Source organism: Mercenaria mercenaria, chromosome 4 (assembly GCF_021730395.1).
Source record: "Mercenaria mercenaria strain notata chromosome 4, MADL_Memer_1, whole genome shotgun sequence".
In the NCBI taxonomy this organism is placed as follows: Eukaryota; Metazoa; Mollusca; class Bivalvia; order Venerida; family Veneridae; genus Mercenaria; species Mercenaria mercenaria.
The window spans coordinates 3,521,530-3,546,556 of NC_069364.1; the positions used below are offsets into that span (position 1 = coordinate 3,521,530).

The 25,027-nt window shown below is 35.9% G+C and overlaps 1 protein-coding gene across 1 annotated transcript; it reads right to left on the reverse strand.

Moving 5' to 3' along the window:
- Positions 1–1,622: 1,622 nt before the first annotated feature.
- On the reverse strand, positions 1,623–24,758 carry LOC123550848 (proteasome subunit alpha type-1-like). Its single transcript, XM_045339255.2, has 11 exons — positions 24,662–24,758; positions 17,580–17,624; positions 14,509–14,610; positions 12,804–12,907; positions 11,604–11,692; positions 10,647–10,717; positions 9,759–9,888; positions 9,036–9,115; positions 4,731–4,802; positions 4,189–4,263; positions 1,623–2,928 (listed from the first exon to the last, which is right to left on the reverse strand). The coding sequence occupies exons 1-11, from the start codon at positions 24,662–24,664 to the stop codon at positions 2,839–2,841; spliced, it is 861 nt and encodes a 286-aa protein (XP_045195190.2). The 5' UTR covers positions 24,665–24,758; the 3' UTR covers positions 1,623–2,838.
- Between the last annotated feature and the right edge of the window lie 269 nt (positions 24,759–25,027).

The window sequence follows — 25,027 nt, forward strand, 5'->3', positions numbered from 1 at the left end:
GGTCAGTATTCAACTCACATAACAAACTGTCAGCAGGTTTCTGCATGCATAAGACGTCACCAGCAGCATGTCAAAGGTCTCTAGAGCCTCACCAGTACACCATCAGACCTTACATTATGTAACAAAATTCATTATACAAATAGACGAACAACATTTGTTAACACATTTCTTCTTCTTTTGATAAAAAAGTAGGAATAGTAGGATTTTTTAAAAAAAAAGTTTTAAAAAAGTAGGAACAGACTTAACAAGTAGGAAAAAGTATAACTACTTGATTGAAGCCTGAAAAAGCTACAGCAGTCAACTCCTGACAAATCAGACACAATGACCCTACAAATTTTGACAGCCAGAGACCATAACATTTTCCACTAACTGACTATGTCTTCTTAATCTGCTGATCTTTAAAACAACAGGGTTATCTGTATGTTGGAGGTAATCATCCAATACAGTTAAACATCTTGTGACCTTTAAGGACGGTTTATACCATACAGGAAGTGACTACTTGCTACATGTGAAGTAGTCCAAAATGTGGCTACATAATGATGAATTATGGTACAATTAGTTATATAAGGAGGTGGCAGTTCTATTTTTAGCTTAGTTTTACAGCTTATTATATCGAGAAAAGATCTAGGCCACTTCCCTGTGAATTTTCAAGTTTTATTCATCGAGAAAATGTCTAAAATTTGCTCAACAGCAAATTTCACAGGAGCACTTTCAGAGGGTCTTGTTTTTCAAAACAGACGATTTTTCTTACATGTGAAATAACATCTATTTTTGGAAGGAAGGCATGTTATACTAATTGGCTATATTTCGTTTTCAGGTCACAGAAATGCTCTAAAGTATTGAGAATGAGATCTCAAGATTTGTTTATATGAAATAAAGATGGAAATAAATTAGTATAATGTTACCTTCATCAATTTATAACAAACACACCAGGGACCATTCACCGATCACTTTTAATAATCCCAACATAGTTTGAAATTTGTAGGTCCAAGCGTTCACCAATAATTCTAATTTCATGAGAAACCATATTCTGTCTCAATGTCATTGTGACTTTTGACCTAAATATCAAGTGTGTCATCTATTAACATCTGGCAATCATTCCAAGAAGTTTGACAGTCGATACTGTCATAAAAGTAAGTGCTCTACAGTTACTGACTGGAAAACAATTCCTATCTTGGTCATTGTGACCTTGACATTTGCATGACACAAATGGACCATAGTAGACAGAAATGGAATTTAGACTCTGCAAGCCATAATGATGATCATAACGTTCAATCAATATCATAGATTTAGAAGATATGGAGAATACACGAACAATAAGGCATGACTCTTCCATATTCAGCTGTAACCTTGACCTTGGGTCAGCACAATTTGAACATCTTGTAGAGATGCATATTCCAAACAAATTTTATACATATTATTCTTACGGTTTAAAAGATACGGGTCACACATGAAACCCAAGGCCCAATTGTGTGACCTCGGGCAATTTAAAACTGAACATAATTTCTGCATGTAGTGAATATTCTATTCAAATTTGACAAACAGACTTTTACGGGTAAAGAACACAGGAATATACAGCCGAGACCAAACATGAAAGCTAAAAAATAAATTTCAAAATGAAAAAAAGTTTCGGCTTTATTTTTTTTCATATTACAATAAGATGATATCACAAAATGTGTAAGACTGAACATGAATGTATCTGTAACAGTTATATAATCATATATTCTGGTAATCGTTTTCTACGACACGACTACCCATAATCATAAGAATACATCAAACAAAAAGAAGCTTTGAATCAATGAACAGAAGTTGAGTTTTCATGCCTATATGTATTGACAATGTGTGGTCGAAGTTCAGAGCATTGCAATATAACTAATATGTATGCGAAATACTTCTATAATAAGAAAAACACCTGCCAAAAAGTATTCCTTTGCATGTTAAGGTAGAACTGCATGTTCTGAGTGATTTAAAAAAATTGGATCTGCAAGTTTTCCTGATGCTGGTCTATGGGAAAATTGCAATTTTGATTACATTTTATGCATATAAAAGTTTTTAATGTAAATTTTAAAACAGACTTTTCACAGTATTAAACCTGAAAATTCACTTATTTTCTTTCATATATTTTTTTTTATAATACAGTCAAAATAAAAAGTGTAAGTCAGCAAGTTTAGTTCTGAGATACTTGCCAACTTCTTAATAAAATATTTCTGACAGAACTGCCTTAACAACTTAACCTTTAGCCTGTTGGGGGCAAGTGATTCTGCCTTTGCGACCAGAGCAGACCAAGATCAGCCTGCACATCCCTTTGAATAGTAGCCATGCCTTTCCTAAAAGAGTGTGTTGAAAAATGAGAAGGGTTCAGACCTATCATTTCAATGATTGAACGAAGTTTCAAGTATGTATTTTAAAAAAACTGCCCAAATTGAATGATGGACCAGTCCATTTTAGAAATTTAGCAGGGTAAGGATTAATGAAATATTTCTTACAAGAGTATTTCCATATAATGTACTTGTAAAAATTAAGATCTAGTTGTACCATACACATCATATCTTTATTACACTTGGTGCAGTTTTTTTTACTGTTTTAATGATTCTTTTCATAATCCACGTATTTCATCTGTATATTTATATAGTAACCATTTGTAGTAAAAACACTAAACAGCACTTTTAGGCATATAACTGTGCACTGAAAAACAGCACTGAGTCTGCAGTAACAATATTACACATAGTAAGAAACATTTCAGTCATGTTTGTGGTCATCATGTTACAGACACAGTGATCATGTTAACAGATTGTAAGAATGAAGAAGTATTGAACAGTTTCTACAATAAGTTCAAGGTCACTGGTCCATCGCCTCCGGTTGCTGTACTTCTGGGCCATCTGGTCTCGGCTCCTGCTGTCCTCCCTCACCTTCTTGCTGCATAGGCTCCTGTGAAAAATCAGGGAACCAGAAGGTTAACAAAATTATCAAAAAGTGAGCCCCTGTTTAGACAAGAGCTGTTGAAGGACAGAAACACTTGACTATTCAACAGCCTTGCCACCAAAGAAAGTTAAATGAATAATAACGTAAGTCAAAAAAGGGGCATAATTTTGTAAAAATGAAAAACAGAGTTATGGAACCTGTACAACACATGTAAGCTCAACTCTGTTGACAAGTACTGTACAGTTTCAATCCCCTCCCATTACTGCGTACAGAGATACCAGCTTAGATGCAAAAACTTTACAAAAATCTGGATGCAGACACAGACATGGACACCAACAAATGCGTAAATGCAACAGCTTCACCTATTATTCAAAAAGTCAAGCTAACAAAAGAAGAGTAATACTGCCATCTCAAATAAATGCAATTCTAGTATACTGAATGTCTATTATATAATTATTTTTTATCAATTTAATTTTCCTTAAAGATATCTGTATGATCAACACTTTTCCTTTTGGCAGTTTAAAACATGTGAAGTGCCCAGTTTTGCTGCTATATGTAGGCAAGCCTTCAAGGCCAAGATTGAAACTTTCAAGCCCGGGATTTAGTCAAAAATCAAAAGCCGGAAAATCTACATTCTCAAGCCAGAAATTTCTTTTTCCAATTAAGCTATATAAGGAAATTCTGGCAGCCTAAAGCCTGAAATACCTGGCTTGAACTTTACAATATGAACATAATGTAACATTTTTTTGGTATACTGTATCATTTTTATACTGAATAGCGGGTCTCAGATGTGTTATTGTCAAACCTTGACCTTATAAAAACGATGCATTTCACCTCTTAGTCACAAGGAAATAATAGATATTACAGTAGGATTTGGAAAGATTTTACTACTTACTTAAAAAAAAACTTTATTGCTTCTTATAGCAAACATTTCTATGTGTTCAAATTTAATTAATAAATAACTGCAAGAATGTTTTTGAAAAAAATTGCTGTAAAGTTTTATCGAAATCTGATAAGAAGTACAGGAGAAACTGATGTGCTGACATTTATTTTGTAACTTCAGTTATTCCAGTGAAAGAATGCAAACATCTAGCACAGAGGACTTCATACAAATCTATCCACTATCTGCTGTAAACTGCTATGGCCGAGATGCTACATCATCCAAGCATATGTTAAAATGCCTGTATTATTCCACTGGGATAATGTTTATAATCAAATAAATGCTACAGAAGTTCCACTGAAATTACGGTACTAGTTATAACTAACCTGATCCCCCTCTTGTCCTCCCTCAGCTGGTGGGGGAGCTCTCGATGACCTTTCCTCTCCCTCTATCAGAGCTAACTTTCAATAGTTAAGTCAAACAATTAAAGGGAGACAACAAATGTAAGACAAAGAGAAACAAAATGGCTTTAGGTAAAAAGCAAGTATCTAATAATGGGCAAGTAAGTTGTCACCAAAATATGTACATCTACATTAGTTACATTAGGCCTTAGCAACTTTAACTGTGGAGGAAGAGGTGCCCCTTCAGACATTATAGCAATATTTGTTATTTCACTCTCAAATTTTGTCATATTTTTACAAAATGAACAACACAAGAAGAGTAAAATTAGAATTACTTGGCTTATAATTAGGGAAAAACATTACTATTATAAGCATCAACATTATTATTATCATTCTTATAAAACCACATCTATATAGCACTATTTTTATGTACATGTATATATGCAAATACAGAAAGGCTGAAATAACAATACCTAGCATATTGCATATTTTTTCCATTTACGCACCTAAATAACAACAAAGGATACATATTGATCTACTTTCTCATCATCATATATTGTGAAGTCCATTCCCTTTCCAACAACTCCTAGCGAACAATTCTGAAAATTATACACGCTATTTCAATTGTGAGGTTAAGTTCTGACTTTACTTTTTATCTTCTATCATCATAAGCAAAGACCTCAGAATTCCAGGTCTCCAAAACAGATTCAACTAAAGTACACACTGAAAATACTACCTTGAATGGTATTACTTTCATAGAAAATCCTGTAAGTTTACTCATAGTGTATCAGGTACAGGCCAGCAACTAGGAGGAACCGCAAGCCTTTTCCAACCTAGCTGGATGGCTTTCAGACAAAATATTTGTTTGTTCATTTGTTTTGTTGGGTTTACAGTCACATCCACACAGTTTGGGCAATATGGTGACTATTCCAGCCTTTGATGGTGGAGGAAAGTGTCTAGTATTCATCCACGCACTGTTTCAGGCATGGGTGGTTAGTGAGTAGAACCATCATGCCGGCATTATGACTCTTTCGCAGGTAAAGTTCTACACCACAGTGACCTCAAAGTGGTTTCTTCTGACATGAGGCAAGCAGGTCTTAAACCATAAGAGGTGAGAGGCAAGTGATTTTTACTAGTCATTCGCAACTTTCCAGAATGAAAAAGCACTGGATGACAGACAAGATTTGGCCTGTGATATCTTTGATCATGCTTGGACACAGAACAAATGCCTAACCCATTTATCCAGCTTGATACCTCCAGTAAGTTTAATCCACAAGAAAAAGCATGATGGTTATAAACAAATAACAAGAGCTGTCCGTAAGACAGCCAAGCTCGACTATTCGAAATATTGTCCCAGAAGCAGGAAAATATTACCCAACAAGAGTGCCAGAATGTCACAATATACGCCCGTCCACAGCAAATTTCTTTACTCTAGCTGCTGTATTGCAAATGAATTTTAATTTTGTGGTTGTTTTGTAATCATTGTAAGTCTTTTGTTTTCCAAAGTCCACAAAAAAAATTCCTTACCAGGTAGAGAGACCTTAAAATACACCTAAAATTTGAAAGTAATATCTATGTTGTACCACAGAAAAGTGGTCTTGGTTTTGCCCTATGGTCAGTTATAAAAAATTTACAATATAAGTTATTTATAGTAACAACTAAGGGAAGTAAAGCTTAAAAAAAAAAATCCAAAAAAATTAAAAAAAAAAAAAAATCCAAAAAAATTTAAAAAAACAAACAAAAAAAAATCCAAAAAAAATTTGTAAGTCCACACTAAATATCTTTACCAGGTAGAGATTGGTCAAAATACACCTCAAAATTGGATGTAGCATGCATGTTGTACTACAGAAAAGTGGTCTCGATTTTTCCCTACGACTAGTAATGAAGAAGTTACAATATAAGCTATTTATAGTAACAACAAAGGGAAGTAATTCTAAAGAAAGGAACCGTGCATGACACTTCCTCTCATGATGATGTATAATTGTGCCAAGTTAATCAAAATCCCTCTATGCATGAAGAAGAAATGCTTCGGACAAAGTCATTCTTGTATCTGACCTTTGGCCTCTAAGTCTGACCTTGACCTTAGACCTAGGGACCTGGTTCTTGCGCATGACACTTTGTCTCGTGGTGGTGAACATTTGTGCCAAGTTATATCAAAATCCCTCTATGCATGAAGAAGAAATGCTCCGGACAAGGTTTTCATTCTTGTATTCTTTGACCTCTAAGTGTGACCTTGACCTTAGACCTAGGGACCTGGTTCTTGTGCATGACACTCCGTCTCATATGGTGAACAACTGTGCAAGTTTCATCAAAATCCCTCATGCATGTAGAAAGAATGCTCTGGACAAAGTTTCTGATTTGAACCTTTAACCTCTAAGTGTGACCTTGACCTTAGACCTAGGGACCTGGTTCTTGTGCATGACACTCCGTCTCATGGTGGTGAACAACTTTGTGACCAAGTTTCATCAAAATCCCTCCATGCATGTAGAAGATATGCTCCGAACAAAGTCATGTGGACTTACCAGCCGCCGCCGGCCGGTCGTCATCCCCCCGTCCATGGGACGTCCATATATGTCCGTTTCTTCAAACCGTGCGTATAAAAAGTCCAAATGACAAAGTAGTTTTAAGTTCAAAAGGGGGAATAATTTGACCAAAATGCATATCAGTTATGGGACTTGCTGCTATCAACTAGTTTTATAACCCTGAAGGCACATGTGAAGTTTCAATTCAATATCTGCATTACTTTTGGAGATAGAAACTTGCATGTAAAACTTTAACCAGAATTTTCAAAGTCCAAAAGGGGGCATAATTTGCCAAAAATACATGCCAGGGTTATGGGACTTGATCCAGTGAGGTTAGTAATTGATCTAGAAAAAGAAAAAATAAGTTTCAAATCTATATGCCTTTTAGTAATAGCTGTATGTACTTGCACGCAAAACTTTAACCAGAATTTGCTAAGTCCAAAATGGGACATAATTTGGCCAAAATGAAGGTCAGAGTTATGGGACTTGCTGCTATCAACTAGTTTTATAACCCCGAAGACACATGTGAAGTTTCAAATCAATATCTGCATTAGTTTTGGAGATAATAACTTGCATGTAAAACTTTAACCAAAATTTTCTAAGTCTAAAAGGGGGCATAATTTGCCCAAAAAACATGTCAGAGTTATGGGACTTGACCCAGTGAGGTTGGTAATTGATCTAGAACAAGAGCACCGCCTTGCGGGTGCTGACGCTCATCTGATTTTTTTTGTATAATAGAAATATTGTCCTACCCATGATTTTCTAAGTCTAAAAAGGGCCATCATTCTTGCAAAAAGCAGGATAGAGTTATGTTTCTTGATGTACAGTGTCCACTTATGATTGTGAAACACTGTTGCAAGTTTTAAAGCAATAGCTTTGATAGTTTATGAGAAAAGTTGCCTTAAACATAATACTCAACCAAGAAAATGATTTTCTAAGTCCAAAAGGGGCAATAATTATTGCAAAAAGCAGGATGGAGTTATGTTGCTTGCTGTACAGGGTCAGCTTATGATGGTGAACAAGTGTTGCAAGTTTCAAAGCAATAGCTTTGATAGTTTAAGAGAAAAAGTTGACCTAAACATAAAACTTAACCAAGAAATCTGATATTTTCTAAGTCCAAAAGGGGCCATAAATCTTGCAAAAAGCAGGATGGAGTTATGTTTCTTGCTGTACAGGGTCAGCTTATGATGGTGAACAAGTGTTGCAAGTTTTAAAGCAATAGCTTTGATAGTTTAGGATAAAAGCTGACCTAAACATAAAACTTAACCAAGAAAACTGATTTTCTAAGTCCAAAAGGGGCAATAATTCTTTCAAAAAGCAAGATGGAGTTATGTTTCTTGATGTACAGGGTCTGCTTATGATGGTGAACAAGCATTCAAAGTTTCAAAGCAATAGCTTTGATAGTTTAGGAGAAAAGTTGACCTAAACATAAAACTTAACCAAGAAATCTGATATTTTCTAAGTACAAAAGGGGCCATAAATCTTGCAAAAAGCAAGATGGAGTCATGTTTCTTGCTATACAGGGTCAGCTTAAGATGGTGAACAAGTCTTCCAAGTTTCAAAGCAATAGCTTTGATAGTTTAGGAGAAAAGCTGACCTAAACATAAAACTTAACCAGGCAACGCAGATGCCGACGCCGACGCCGACAACCGCTCAAGTGATGACAATAACTCATCATTTTTTTTTTAAAAATCAGATGAGCTAAAAAGAAAAAATAAGTTTCAAATCTATATGCCTTTTAGAAATAGCTGTATGTACTTGCACGCAAAACTTTAACCAGAATTTTCTAAGTCCAAAAGGGGGCATAATTTGGCCAAAATGAAGGTCAGAGTTATGGGACTTGCTGCTATCAACTAGATTTATAACCCCGAAGACACATGTGAAGTTTCAAATCAAAGTCCAAAAGGGGGCATAATTTGCTCAAAATACATGTCAGAGTTATGGGACTTGACCCAGCGAGGTTGGTAATTTACCTAGAAAATGAAAAAATAAGTTTCAAAGCTATATGCCTTTAATTGATGGCTGAATGTACTTGCATGCAAAAACTTAACCAAGGTGTGACGCCGACGCCGACGCCAGGGTGAGTAGAATAGCTAGACTATTCTTCTAATAGTCGAGCTAAACAGAAAAAATAAGTTTCAAAGCTATATGCCTTTAATTGATGGCTGTATGTACTTGCATGCAAAAACTTAACCAAGGTGTGACGCCGACGCTGACGCCAGGGTGAGTAGAATAGCTAGACTATTCTTCGAATAGTCGAGCTAAAAATTAAAAACTGCAATACCTAGAAGACAAAAAGTATGACTATACCTTGTTGGTAAGGTTGATATCTGATGGAAGGGTATCCCTGAGTGCCCGTAGACCATGGGCTATCAACTCTTCTAAAGAACCTGTATAAACATTGTGTATTTGATTAAAACATCTCTCATATCAGAAAAGACTTCCTTCAGACGAATGAGGAGTTTGCTATCAAAAATTATACAGAATAATATACACTGTGTTGAAAACATAAACGCCCAAGTTCTTAATGTGTAAAAAGATCTTCATCAATTTTATTTAACTACACAGTAGGGTTACAAGTTTGAAGAATTACAGTTGAGAATCTTACAGGAGTTTAATACAGTATCAAGTTTCCGAAGACATATTTTCAAACAGTATGCTTAAACCTTAGTCTATTCAAATGATGGTTACTTTTGTCATATCTCAGGTTCAAATCTCAGGAATACTTGAGAGCTTGTCTAGTAAAGACTGCAGCCGCTGAACAAAGTGGTAGTGACAGACCCACACCTCCTCATATGACACCAGTAATTAAGGAAATATGGCAACTTTCCAAAGCTCCCATCCAGTCATTTTTTTAAATACAAGCACAAACCTGTGTAGACCCACCACACTTCTGAAGCCAAGTGGATGTTAAAGGGGCCACTGACCCATTACATATGTTAAGTTTTTAACTCATTATTTCATGAACGCATTAACAGAACAGTTTAAGACTATAAACTTCAAAATCAGTGCATGTAAAATAAGAAATCTTACAGTCCAGAAATTTATCAAGGTGTTTTTCAACGTATGTTCTTGCAGACTGTGATCTTGCACCAATTGCCATAGCTTTACAATCATAGTAGTTTGCAGATGGACAGGTCTGGTATATATGTGGCCCTTGAGACTGGAAAAAATATCAAATATATTAAGATCTTCTAAAAGGAAGCTAATTTTTAAGGATGACTATCATGGAACAAAAAGTTACTTGTACCTATAGATGCTTTAATTTTATCAAAATGTCAATTTCTATTTACAATTAGTTGTCTAAATGCAGGGCTCTTACTTTATTATATTTTAAATGCATGTCTCTAGACGGACAATTTTAGTCAAAATTATCCCAGTTTCTATAACATTTGATAATGAAAAAATATTTCATAAAAAATGCCAATCTGTGCACTTTAGCATATAATTTTGTTTGCTTTCGAGCCAATTTAAAATTTTCACAAAAGTGACAAAGTTTGCTAAAATACCAAATCTATAAGTTTATACAGAAATATGATCAATGAGATTGTTACAGAAGTATCATGGTAATTTTCAAAGATATTGAAAATTCATCAAATGATTATCTATTTATTTATTTATTTTGTTGGGTTTAACGTCGCACCAACACAATTATAGATCATATGGCGACTTTCCAGATTTGACTGAGGAAGACCCCAGGTATCCCTCTTTGCATTATTTCATCACGAGCGGGCACCTGGGTAGAACCACAAACCTTCCGTTAGCCAGCAATATGGCTTCCTCAAATGAAAATTTCAACGCCTCGAGGCTCGAACCCACATCGATGAGGAGCAAGTGATTTGAAGTCAGAGACATTAACCACTCAGCCATGGAGGCCCCTTCATCAAAGCAAGAGCAAACAATTCTGTAATATACACTTACATCATATCCTGCTATGAGAAGACCAACACCAAACGGTCGTCTACCATATCTCTGGGTGAGAATTTGTGATTCTGATACAAGTTAAGGAAATGTCTTTGAAAAACTTTGTGTTAAATCTATTACATGAGACATAATATGATTATTTTCATCTGTATTACAATTTTCAAAAGTGTTTTCTGATAAAAACTCAAAAGGTGAAGCATTGAGGTCACAACTCTCATTCATCGACTGTCCTTTCATTTCAGATTATATGATTTTTAGCAGAGGTTGTCAAAGTGTGTAATGTTACACAGCCTTTACCAGAGCCAACAACCACTGTAATGGAACAATCTTGCCATTAACAAGGAGGCCATGAAGACCCTACATCCCTCACCTGAATTTCAAATCTTGATTAGACAAATTGGAACATTACTAGGAATTTAGTTGACCGTCTCCCAAGGAACATTTCTGTAATAATTTCAAAGTCTCTCCAGCGGTTTCTATGCAAATTTTAAGCTTTTCCTTTTGGTTGCTGTGGCAATCTGCATTCTACATGGATTACCTATATCTGAAAGAAATCTGAAAGAGGACCACACAAGGAGCATTTGTGTTTGGTTGAAACCGGCTTAGTGATTTTCTTTAAAGAATTGTGGACAACAAACATCCAATGATCCTAAAAGCTAACCATAAGAACTTTTGTTCAGGTGAGTAAAAAAAAAACAGAATATAAAACTGGAACATTTGTAAAATACTGATAATGGGAGAGAAGTCAAAACTATAACAAGATCTGTTAAACACATATTCACTTGATGATGGCCTGTCAGACTGACACCATGACCTTTGACAAAATGATCTAAAAACCAGCAGATGTCATCTTCAGACACAGATTGGAAAGCAAATGGTCCACCTCACTTTTAAGACTGGATCAGAAGTTCAACAGTTTTCTGAGTACCAAGATGATATTGAAAGGAAGGATACTATTTCCAATAGCTGAAACAAGTCTTGAGATTGGAAGGGCTTGATCATAGGCGTACCGTGAGTTCAGACACTCAGATCTCATAAAGTTACTGAAATATACAAACAATATAACATAATATCAGAAAGAAGTTTAATATTAACCTTTAGCATGCTAGATAAATTGTCGTCTGCTGGAAATGTCATCTGCTAAAATTGTAAAGTTCATTCAATTTGCTCCAAAACTGGGAGAAATATTGTCAGAGTAGCAAACAGCTTGGAACCTGATCAGACGCCGATTTAATCGGCGTCTGATCTGGTTCCAAGCTGTTTGCAAAGGCTGTTAAATTCGCCTGCAGCAGGCTAAGGGTTAAATAACACACAGATCTACAGCAACTCAATATCTGACATTGAATGGCTACATATCTAATGTGACACTGACTGGCTAGATACTAGGACTGGGACGATTTCAAAATTTTAAGTCAGCTAAAATAATTTAACTCTAGATTGTTTTTCACAAAAAACGTTTGTCTCCCCCATCGAGGGTCATGACTCCACTGTTCAAAGATACTTTAATCAGAACATGACGGTTATATGCACAACTATGTTTCACACTAATCACTGGACAAGAGCTGAGTCTATGACGGTTATATGCACAACTATGTTTCACACTAATCACTGGACAAGAGCTGAGTCTATGACGGTTATATGCACAACTATGTTTCACACTAATCACTGGACAAAAGCTGAGTCGGGCAACAATTTTCTTGAGATCCAAATTATGCCTACATATATCCAAATAGCAACATGAAACTGATATAAGAAGGACAAACCTTTACAACCTTTTTGTTTTGTTTAGTTTTGGGCTAAGCACAGTTTTTAAACAGTATTTCAATTACACAGCTGCAGGCAATTAACCTAACCAGTTTTCCTGGATTCTGTGCCAGTATCAACCTGTTCTCCGAAAGTAATTGCCAACTTCCCCTACATAAATCAGAGGTGGAGAACAAATGACTTAAGTGGCTTAAGATAAAATGTCTTTTATCAATCGTCATGGAGAACATCGCCCCATTCAAAGAAAGAACTCACGGCCCTGAGATCTGCACTCTCCCTACTGAGCTAAGCAGACGGACATTACACACTTCTTAATATAGTTAGACAGACTCTGCACACCATTGCATGCAACAACAAATAAGAAGTGGTAACAGGTGACACCGTTATTACCTTAACAATCTAGCATCAGCTGTAAGTCCCGCTATAGCAGCACCAACATGGTCATCTATTGGTAAAATCTTCTTCTGGTATGCTGATAATTCTGATGGTGCTCTCTGAAAATGAAAAGTTGCACTCAAAGAAGGTCAAAGGTTTAATTGACAAATCAACAGTTACTGCCATTTAAATTTGTTAAATAAGAATACAAACTGAGTGCAACAAGCTACAAACATGTGACCATTGTTACAATTTTTTTTTAAACTGTTTATCTTAGAAGCCCAGGTTTACGATAACCTTATGACAGATGGAGATTAAAAACAAAATGCTTCGACTCCTAATAACAGTAACTTCTTGTTATAAAACAAGAGCTGTCCATAAGACAGCCAAGCTCAACTATTCGAAATATTGTCACAGAAGCAGGAAATGATTACCCAAAATGTTAAATATCAAAAGAGTTTTAAGTTTGAAAGGGGACATAATTTGACCAAAATGCATATCAGAGTTATGGGACTTGATGCTATCAACTAGTTTTATAACCCCGAAGAAACATGTTAAGTTTCAATTCAATATCTGCATTAGTTCTGGGGATAGTAACTTGCATGTAAAACTTTAACCAGAATTTTCTAAGTCCAAAAGGGGGCATAATTTGCTCAAAATACATGTTAAGAGTTATGGAACTTGACCCAGTGAGGTTGATAATTGACCTAGAAAAAGAATAAATAAGTTTCAAAGCTATATGCCTTTTAATAATAGCTGTATGTACTTGCACGCAAAACTTTAACCAGGAATTTTCAAGTCCAAAAGGGGGCATAATTTGCCCAAAATACATGTCGGAGTTATGGGACTTGATTCTATCAAATAGTTTTATAACCCCTAAGACACATGTGAAGTTTCAATTTAATATCTGTAGTAGTTTTGGAGATAGTAACTTGCATGTAAAACTTTAACCAGGATTTTCTAAGTACAAAAGGGGGCATAATTTGCCCAAAATACATGTCAGAGTTATGGGACTTGACCCAGTGAGGTAGGTAATTGATCTAGAAAAAGAAAAAATAAGTTTCAAATCTATATGCCTTTTAGTAATAGCAGTATGTACTTGCACGCAAAACTTTAACCAGAATTTTCTAAGTCCAAAAGGGGCATAATTTGGCCAAAATACATGTCAGAGTTATGGGACTTGACCCAGTGAGGTAGGTAATTGATCTAGAAAAAGAAAAAATAAGTTTCAAATCTATATGCCTTTTAGTAATAGCTGTATGTACTTGCACGCAAAACTTTAACCAGAATATTCTAAGTCCAAAAGGGGACATAATTTGGCCAAAATACATGTCAGAGTTATGGGACTTGATTCTATCAACTAGTTTTATAACCCCGAAGACACATGTGAAGTTTCAATTCAATATCTGCATTAGTTTTGGAGATAGTAACTTGCATATAAAACTTTAACCAGAATTTTCTAAGTCCAAAAGGGGGCATAATTTGCTCAAAATACATGATAGAGTTATGGAACTTGACCCAGTGAGGTTGGTAATTGACCTAGAAAAAGAATAAATAAGTTTCAAACCTATATGCCTTTAAATGATAGCTGTATGTACTTGCATGCAAAAACTTAACCAAGGTGTGACGCCGACGCCGACGCCAGGGTGAGTAGAATAGCTAGACTATTCTTCGAATAGTCGAGCTAATAAACTAAATAAAACTGCTGTCCATACTGTACCTTCAATGCTACCAGGATGGCATGTGTTTTAGACTTTAAACCCAGGGTAGCAGACCCCTGTTTAACTGCTTCCATTGCATATTCTATCTGGTGTATGCGACCCTGTCGAAAGAATAAGAACATCATGAATAATTCTTTTTTTAAGCATTTCAAGAATTCTATTTTGTGTAGAAAATAACTGATACTTATTGTCCAAAGGTCAATCCATCATAATATGACAATCTAGATTCTGTGCCTTGACAAAGATATACGTGGAAAAGTTGTCAGTTAATTGCATCATTTGTTTGGTACATTTTATCAACAGAAATTGTTTTTAGTAAATACTTGTTATCTGGAACTTGCTCAAAATTACAGCTATCTTGAAGACATTTTCGTGTTCCATTCCAAAACAAGAGGACCATGATGGTCCTGAATCGCTCACCTCTTACCACATGACCCAGTTTTGAGTATGACATCGTTTTTTCTATTATTTGACATAGTGACCTAGTTTTGAACTTGACATTATCAAGATAAAAATTCTGACCAATTTTCATGAAGATCCATTGAAAAATATGGTCTCTAGAGAGGTCGCAAGGTTTTTCTATTATTTGACCTATTGACCTAGTTTTCGAAGGTACATGACCCTGTTTTGAAATTTAACTAGATATCATCAAGGTGAACATTCTCACTAATTTTCATGAAGATCTCATGAAAAATTTGGCCTCTAGAGAGGTCACAAGGTTTTTCTATTTTTATACCTACTGGCCTAGTTTTTGAACGCACGTGACCCAGTTTCGAAACTGACCTGGATATCATCAAGGTGAACATTCAGATCAATTTTCATGAAGATCCATTGAAAAATATGGCTTCTAGAGAGGACAAAAGATTTTAATAATTTTAGACCTACTGACCTAGTTTTTGACCGAAGTTGACCCAGTTTCAAACCTGACCTGGATATCATCAAGATGAACTTTCAGACCAACTTTCATACAGATCCCATGAAAAGTATGGCTTCTAGAGAGGTCACAAGTTTTTTTTTTATTATTTGACCTACTGACCTAGTTTTTTAAGGCATGTGACCCAGTTTCAAACCTGACCTAGATATCATCAAGGTGAACATTCTGACCAATTTTTATGGAGATCCATTCAGAAGTATGGCCTCTAGAGAGGTCACAAGGTTTCTGTATTTTTAGACCTACTGACCTAGTTTTTGACCACACATGACCCTGTTTCGAACTTGACCTAGATATCATCAAGATGAACATTCAGACCAATTTTCATACAGATCTCATGAAAACTATGGCCTTTAGAGAGGTCACAAGGTTTTTCTATTATTTGACCTACTGACCTAGTTTTTGAGGGCATGTGACCCACTTTAGAACCTGACCTAGATATCATCAAGATGAACATTCAGACCAACTTTCATACAGATCCCATGAAAAATATGGCCTTCAGAGAGGTCACAAGGGTTTTCTATTATTTGACCTACTGACCTAGTTTTTGATGGCATGTAACCCACTTTCGAACTTGACCTAGATATCATCAAGATGAACATTCAGACCAACTTTCATACAGATCCCATGAAAAATATGGCCTTTAGAGAGGTCACAAGGTTTTTCTATTATTTGACCTACTGACCTAGTTTTTGATGGCATGTGACCCACTTTCAAACTTGACCTAGATATCATCAAGATGAACATTCAGACCAATTTTCATACAGATCCCATGAAAAATATGGCCTTCAGAGAGGTCACAAGGTTTTTCTATTATTTGACCTACTGACCTAGTTTTTGATGGCATGTGACCCACTTTCGAACTTGACCTAGATATCATCAAGATGAACATTCAGACCAACTTTCATACAGATCCCATGAAAAATATGGCCTTTAGAGAGGTCACAAGGTTTTTCAATTAGTTGACCTACTGACCTAGTTTTTGATGGCACGTGACCCACTTTCAAACTTGACCTAGATGTCATCAAGATGAACATTCTGACCAATTTTCATGAAGATCTCATGAAATATATGGCCTCTAGAGAGGTCACAAGGTTTTTTTATTTTTAGACCTACTGACCTAGTTTTTGACCGCACGTGACCCAGTTTCGAACCTGACCTAGATATCATCAAGATGAACATTCAGACCAACTTTCATACAGATCCCATGAAAAATATGGCCTTTAGAGAGGTCACAAGGTTTTTCTATTATTTGACCTACTGACCTAGTTTTTGATGACACGTGACCCAGTTTCGAACTTGACCTAGATATCATCAAGACGTTCCGACCAATTTTCATGAAGATCTTGTGAAAAATATGGCCTCTAGAGAGGTCACAAGGTTTTTCTATTTTTAGACCTACTGACCTAATTTTTGATGGCACATGACCCAGTTTCAAACTTGACCTAGATATTATCAAGATGAACATTCTGACCAATTTTCATGAAGATCTTGTGAAATATATGGCCTCTAGAGAGGTCACAAGGTTTTTCTATTTTTAGACCTACTGACCTAGTTTTTGATGGCACGTGACCCAGTTTCGAACTTGACCTAGATATCATCAAGATGAACATTCTGACCAACTTTCATAAAGATCCCATGAAAAATGTGACCTCTAGTGACGGACGACGGACGCTGCGCAATCACAAAAGCTCACCTTGTCACTTCGTGACAGGTGAGCTAAAAATGTGCATAAAATGTCATTTTAAGTAGAATTTCATTTATCTTGAAGTAATACGCTTGGTCCCTTGGAATTCCAGATACCAAGATTAAACTGTATGAAAATGTTCTAACAGTACCCTATCACACAGGCATAGCCACTGCTTTTAAATTCATATGTACAACTCCACAATTACTGAATAGGACTATTAGGAGTCAACCCCTGTAATCTTAGTCATGTGGAATCTGGAATTATTTTGTAAGTCCAGAGTCCATGTTTCACTAACAGTTGACAGTTAGCTGTCTGTTCTAAATATATTTATGTTTAACAAACATTTCATTACGCATATGCAAAATGTGAACATTTGAAGGGATACCTATGTTGTGAGATAATGTTTTCATGAATCTTTGAGACACTTAATTGTAATAAGAATGTCATACCTGTGGACTCCACACTGTAACATCATTGTCATACTGATTGCGAAACTGAAACAAGAAAACACAAATTTATTAACGTGCTATAATTGTTCTTGTATCACCATAATTGGGCTATAAAATGAATATCCAGATCTTGCTAAGTAAGCTCAGTGGAGCACAAGCCTGCGTTGTTTACATACATACTAACTTAAAATGGTCAGAGTTTCTTATTTCTTGAATTATGGGATTTTCTCTGATCTATTTTTTTGCCAGTTTGATTCCTTGTTATTTATTTGGCGTTCCTTAGTTCTGGCTACCATAACTTAACTGATACTACTTTTATTTTGTGATGGTTGCTTCCATTAGGTTACGGTGTAACACCTTTGTTTGGTTACCTGACTAGTGTCGAACCCCAAAATCTGCGCACCGACTCATGTGCAAAACTGATGATGTCATTAACTTCGTAGCACATTATTTTTTAATACCAAAATCAAAATTTTGTACAGCTATGAGTATCATTGAATTATTAAACAAAGTTCATGAAAACATAACTGCAATAGGTGGCAAAACATTGCAGACAGTGGTATCCATTTGAAACTTTATAATAAAGTCTTTATGTCTAACTCGTCTTTCAGCTTGTGTTACATGGTTTATTTTATGTCAGATCAAAAGAAAAATGGATAAAAATATTTCAAAGTAGAAGACGAGCAATTCATTTGATGAAATTACACAGTGACAGATTTTAGTTTTCAGAGATCCATCTAACAGCATATAAACAAATCTGAAGCTGAAAGTTTTTAGCTAGTTGTTCCTCATTATTTACATTTCAAAAGAAAATTTTAACAATCGGGCAAATGCTAGTATCTGTGAATACTTAAGATTCAAGTTTCAGTTGAAAACAAAATTAAAGGTGAAAATAACACATAGCATCTGGAAAAAGGAGGTCCGTACAAATGTACCACTAGACAACAAAGGATTGTTTAGAGGTAAGGATCAATACCTCAAGAATCAGATTCTATCCAGAGGTACAGATCCAAATCCCACAGACACTTGCAATGCTAAACACCTGGTCCCAGAAAGGTCACAAATCAGATATAGCTAGAAATAGCTAAAATACCAATAGTAATAATGCAAAATATGCAATTGTCAAAACTGCAATATGGTCAAAATCCTGTCTCAATGGTTTATTAGATGAAACAAAATAACTCAAAACCAAGATCTTTGCAGTCACATTTTCAATAAATGCAGCAATATTTTGCGATAAATCATTGAAGAATGTGTCACTTGTGAGATTCATCGTTGCATAAGACAAATTAAGTATGTAATGTTTTATCGCAGAAATTCGAAACATGTATTGAAGCTGCAAGGATCTCCATTTTTTGTGCAGAGTTCTGCCGAGGATTTCAGCATGATGGGCCCATGGCCCATCTACCCTGAAAACATGGGCCATTCTGAAACTTTTGGGGCCATTCAAAAAGAACCAATTTTACATTAAAAAGACTTTACATTTCTTATTCATTTAAGACGTGTATTTATTTTTTTTTCAATGTAAAATTATACACAAAGTTCATGCCATTTATTCTCTTTTCCTTATAACTTAACCATGTATACTCAACCAATAACTTCTTCTGAAAGCTCTGTTTGTCAGATGTTTTACTCTTACTTTTTCGCTCTACTCAAATTACTTGACTGGGTGGGGGTCGGATCACTCTGTGATTCTGGGGTTGTTGTTTAATGTTCAGCGACATATGTAGTTGAATTGTCGCTTTTGTTCAATGTATCATTTCTATTTGTATCTTTCCCCAGTGTAACTAAAGTCTGGTTTATTTTCTTAGAGGCAGGAGGACTGAAAAATTTGTGCAAAATCGCTTTTCCTTTCGGTGCGGCCGCCATTTTGATACAATCATGGTGCAATTATCACGACACACTATTTTTTCAAATCCGTCACAGTGATCTCCCCTGGAGGTATGTCTATCTACCGTGCAAGACCGGCAAACTAGCGATTGTTATCGGGTTCGAGTTTCAGATTTTCTGGCGCGCCGAAGGCCCACCGACGCGAAATTTGCTGCGCCATTCATATTTTTTTCGCGCCAATGGCGCAAAAACGCAGCCTCAGCAGAACTCTGTTTGTGATAGTCTTTTGTCTCATAAACCATTTGGATGGGACAATTTCTAGCTATGAAACATGCAACACTTTCCAATTGCTTTCATCTTCGCTTGTTGCTATGCAATGCGATGTGATATTCGGCCTGATCAATCAAGACCAAGGAAAGGTGGGTTCTGACCCAATATACAAATTTTCATTTATAGTCGGGAGAGAAGTTATTTAAGACACTAATCTGACCAAATTTGGTGTATTGTAATACAATTTGGTACCCAAGATTCCAGAAAGATATTGATCATTTGATTCCATCAAACGTGTATAAAGGAGGTCAACAAAACTAGTTCATTGTGTTAGAGACTTGCCATATATTGAAAGATTGAAAAAACTTCATTTACCAAGTTTGGCTTACAATCTTCATAGCCAAACATTGTCCCCAGTTAAAGATGCCAAATACCTTGGTGTTGACATCAGTCACGATCTTAGATGGAACACACATATCTCTAGAATCACAACTAATGCAAGCAGAACACTAGGTTTCATCAAATGTAACATCAAAACAAAACATGAAAGCATCAAGACCCTAGCATACAAGACATTGGTCAGGCCGCAGCTTGAATATGCCTCATGATAATCTGCATGGTCACCACATACACACGTCAATATTCACAAGCTGGAAATGGTCCAGCGACGCACGATCAGATGGGTCAAGAATGATTACTCCCGTTACTCCAGCGTAACACGAATTTATGCAAAACACCCTTGACTAGCGCACACTTGAAAATAGATGTCTAGATTCCAAGCTTGTCATGATCTATAAAATACACTACGGCCTTGTAACTATCTCCCTCCCCAATTACTTAGAAACCCCTACCAGGTTAACTAGACACATGCATCCCTTAAGTCTCCGTCAAGTCCATGTCAGCTCAGATTACTTGAAATATTCCTTTTTCCCCCATACCACAATCATCTGGAATAGGTTACCCCCAAATATTGCAACCCTGCCTGACCTTGAGTCCTCCAAGTTGGCAGTGGCTCAGCTCAGTTACTAATTAAACTGCAATTGTTTTTATCTTTTTAATCCATCCTTTTTAACATTTTAACAACATTTGTCACTTTCACATTCTTACTATCACTGAAACTGTCTTTCAGTTTTTATTCTGTTCTAATCACCGACGCGCACCTTGCCCATAACTCGCGAGAGGTGTGAGGCAGTATGAAGAGATAGATAGCTTACAGGAGATTTAGGGGAGACATGCCTGAAACTTATAAACTGCTCCACGGTAAAGTGGACATAGATTTTGAGAAGTTCATTGTGCTAATTACTCAATCTACTAGGAACAATGGAAAGAAACTAATAGAGAAAGCAAGCAAATATAAACTAAGGAGGCATTTCTTCTCAGTACTCGCAGTCCAAGAGTGGAAGTCAATATTGGACGATTTTATGGGAGACACTAAGTATACGGTACATCCTTGAACTAGGGGCTGGATTAGTTCTATAAATAAACGTCAGACTTCAATATTTTACGATTTTGACATTTCATACAGTCCTGACGTTTTAGCGAAATTATAGATTTCCCTTTAGAGCGTTCCGCAAAATATCTTGCGGAAGGTTTTACAAGTTCACGGTAGATGTCACTGAAAAGCGATAACTAAATACCAACAACGGACAAAGAAACCTATTTTACACACCAATTGAAAATACTGTCTTACTGAAAATATTGAAGATCTGTCCGCACTCTCAAAGTGAAATTTACATCCATGTACTTTCGCAACACAACACAAAACTGTCAAATCTTCTTTATTATAAAGAATGATTTTAGACGAAAAAGTAGTCTCACGGTCGGCTTTGAAAAAAAATGTGGCAGGTTACTAACTTATTGTCCAGTGCTCCAGCTAGCTATTTACAGCAGGGCGCATCGCCCGTTCCGAAATTCGTTCCGCCCTGTTGCCCCGCCAGGCACCCTGCCCGTTTTACAACCATTCATTTCTTTTTTTTTAGCCAAACTTCCCTTTTTTGCCTCAGTGATTATGATACACTGCTTTATTGCCCCCTTTTTATCGAGTGATACACGCCGGGGGGCATTGACATAATTAGCAAACAATTAAACAATTACCTGCTGTAATCGTGCCCGAGGCAGACCATGATATTTTAGACTGCTCCACTAGCATTAAAATCACTGAACCTTAGTGTTAAAACAGTTTGCAAACCAGTCTGAAATCATTATCATTTCGCGCCACCTGTCAAAGTGTACTTTCGTTTTCGGTAATATAGTCGTAAATACCCCTTTATACACAACTGAAACTTAAGTCCAGACAACAGACATTTATATGTAATTAATAAAAAATCGATCACAATCAAATTTAAATAGGAAAATATTTTGATTTTATCGTTTTACAAGTTTTTGAAATCGAAAGTAAGTTGTCGTCTGCTTTGTGAAATTGCCGTTTTTTACACAGGTGGCAGTATCATTGATTGGTCACCCCCTCCCCACCCTAAGACCCCTGATACAACCCTGAAAAAAAATTCTGACATTCTCAGGTGTTCCTTAATATCCCCACCCTACAAGACCCCTGATACAACCCTGAAAAAAAAATTTCAACTATCAAAACAGTACTAATTAGAAGGTATAAAGTCTGTAATATGTCCATTTGCCAAACAATGTGGAACATATGATATCGTCGTTTCGGCGATTTAGACGCATTCTGACGGCATATCGTTATGCCTATCATTCACTTAAATAAAAAGGTCTGCAATTCCACAGTTTACCTAATTCAGATCCAACGAATGACTATATTCTAGCAAAATATTTCAATTTCACATTATTTTGAGTTGTTGGAAGCCATCTTGAAACTGAAACGCTCGTCCAATCAGATCGTGTGTTACAACACAGGTACTGCCAAATCCAAGATGGCTTCCAACAACTCAAAATACCATGAAATTGAAATATTTTGCTAGAATGTAGTCATTCATTGGATCTGAATTATGTAAACTGTGGAATTGCAGACCTTTTTATTCAAGTGAATGATAGGTATAGCGATATGCTGTCAGAATGTGTCTAAATCGCCGAAACGACGATATCATATGTTCCACATTGTTTGGCAAATGGACATATTACAGACTTTATACCTTCTAATTAGTACTGTTTTGATAGTTGAAAATTTTTTTTCAGGGTTGTATCAGGGGTCTTGTAGGGTGGGGATATTAAGGAACACCTGAGAATGTCAGAATTTTTTTTCAGGGTTGTATCAGGGGTCTTAGGGTGGGGAGGGGGTGACCAATCAATGATACTGCCACCTGTGGTTTTTTATGAAGATTTCTTTGAAATTAGTTTACTAAGATGTAATGACAGGGTACACTTTAATGTCAGATACTGTGAAATGCTGTTAAACTGTCTTTGCATCATAATATTTTTTCAAAAATATTGTTTAAACTGGACATTCGACGACTTTTAGAAAAAAGTGTAACAATATCCGGATATAAAATTTTGGATACCTGGAATATGTCTATTACAAGTGCTAAACTTGCTTTAAGACTGTTGTAAGTTAAAAACTTTGCCTGATTTCATTTATTTAAGTGGAAGTTTAAACTTTATTTTCTGTATATAATATGTTGCAGGTATAAATTTATAAATTTCAAGTAGCCTACATGGAGAAGATGTGTACTGAAATTGTAGCAAGTAAAATAGGCCTAAACACATAGATATTGTTATTCAGTATGCAATTACAAAGAAATGTTACAAGTTGAAAATCAATGCCAAGTAAAATACAAACAGCAGAATTTTTAGTTAATAAATAGGTGCATTAGAGATGACAGACATAGGCTATTAAAAGACCATACCTACAATGTGCCAAAAAACATGCCTAAATTATGCCAAATTCCATGCCTAAAGTATGTTAAAATGCACAGTATGCATGGACCAGTTATATTTTTTCCCCGGGGGAGCACGGTCCCGGACCGACCACCACCCCAGAAGTGCCCTTTTCAGTGCCAACACCCTGCCCTTTTTTAATCCTAGCTGGAGCACTGTTGTCTATGTATTATGCATATGTTTATAATCGATAGGTGTAACCAGCAATAATTGGTTTTAATTTAATTAAAAGTTATTTCAATAAATTATTAGTTCATATCAAAGCAGTTTGAAAGGCTAGTCCATGTGTATTCGACTGTACCCATGCGTTAAATAATGGCCGCTGATTTTTCACTAGTGCCATAGGCTAAACGTATTTTTCGTCTAAGCATGAATAACCGATTCTATACATTTATTCAGTGTTGTATTGTTCATGATATTTCATTAAATTACACTAGAAGAATCTGTGTAATGTTTCAGGGAAGTGATTGGAGGTGCAGCTAAATTACAGTAAACCAATATATCATGTGTTCGAGAGTTTTCCTACATTATACTTCAATAAAATAAGGTCGAAATCTGTGCTATGCAAACAGCTGTCATTCTATTAAACTTAACACAGGGACATGTTGAACTTCCAAATATTAAAAGGCGCCCTGTGCAAGTTTAATGTTATTGAACTAGGGGCTGGATATGCAACTAGGAGGGGGGGCAGGCACAAGAGTCTAAAGACTTGCGTCTTCAAAAGGAGGCACATCAGATATGAATATAGCTATTGGCCAACTCGAAGTTGACATAATTTCAGAAAAGTTTCTAACTAAACGTATTTTTACCTCCCTTTATTGTTTTTGCTCACTTCGTATATAGAGGGGACTATTCCTGGATAATGCCGACCCTATAACATTATTCGTGAGTTTTTTAATTCCCTGACTGTTGGGCTCTACAGTACATTGGGGCTAAAAAGGAGACGCTCCGCTTATGAGAATTTGATCAGAAATTCGAGCGGGTGGGGAAACTCGAACGTATAAATTTCTGGCATATTATAAATTGACTGGGAAGTAATTTGATGAATAAAACTATGTAAAGTCACAGGTAATACATCTGTAAATGGTTCTCATCCAAACGTTAAAAAATATGCATAAAAAGTACTTTTATACCATGATTTTTAGTTGCCGGCGTCACAATTTTTCATTTATCATGGAGCACCTTTTCAATCTCCTTTTGAAGAGTTTAATGAACACAAAGAACAATTATTGAACGAAAGATGCAACAAGATGTTACGCTGCCTTTAGTTTGTAAATTGTTTGATGTTATTCTTGACTCTGGTATTTTCCCGGAGCAAAGGCGTTATTTTACCATTGTATAAAAATAAAGGTGATGTAAATGATCCCGATAATTACAGGAGTATAACTATAGCTGTGTTTGGTAATCTCTTTACTATTGTATTGAATAATCGTCTTAACAAGTATTTAGAGTCATATGATATTTTGTGTGAAGAGCAAGCTGGTTTTAGAAAAAAAGTA

Coding starts and splice junctions, on each gene's coding strand:
- LOC123550848 (XM_045339255.2), bottom strand. Junction 9,116..9,758: donor CCTTGATAAATTTCTGGACT/GTAAGATTTCTT, acceptor ATGTTTATACAG/GTTCTTTAGAAGAGTTGATA. Junction 4,803..9,035: donor ATATCAACCTTACCAACAAG/GTATAGTCATAC, acceptor TATAATTTTCAG/AATTGTTCGCTAGGAGTTGT.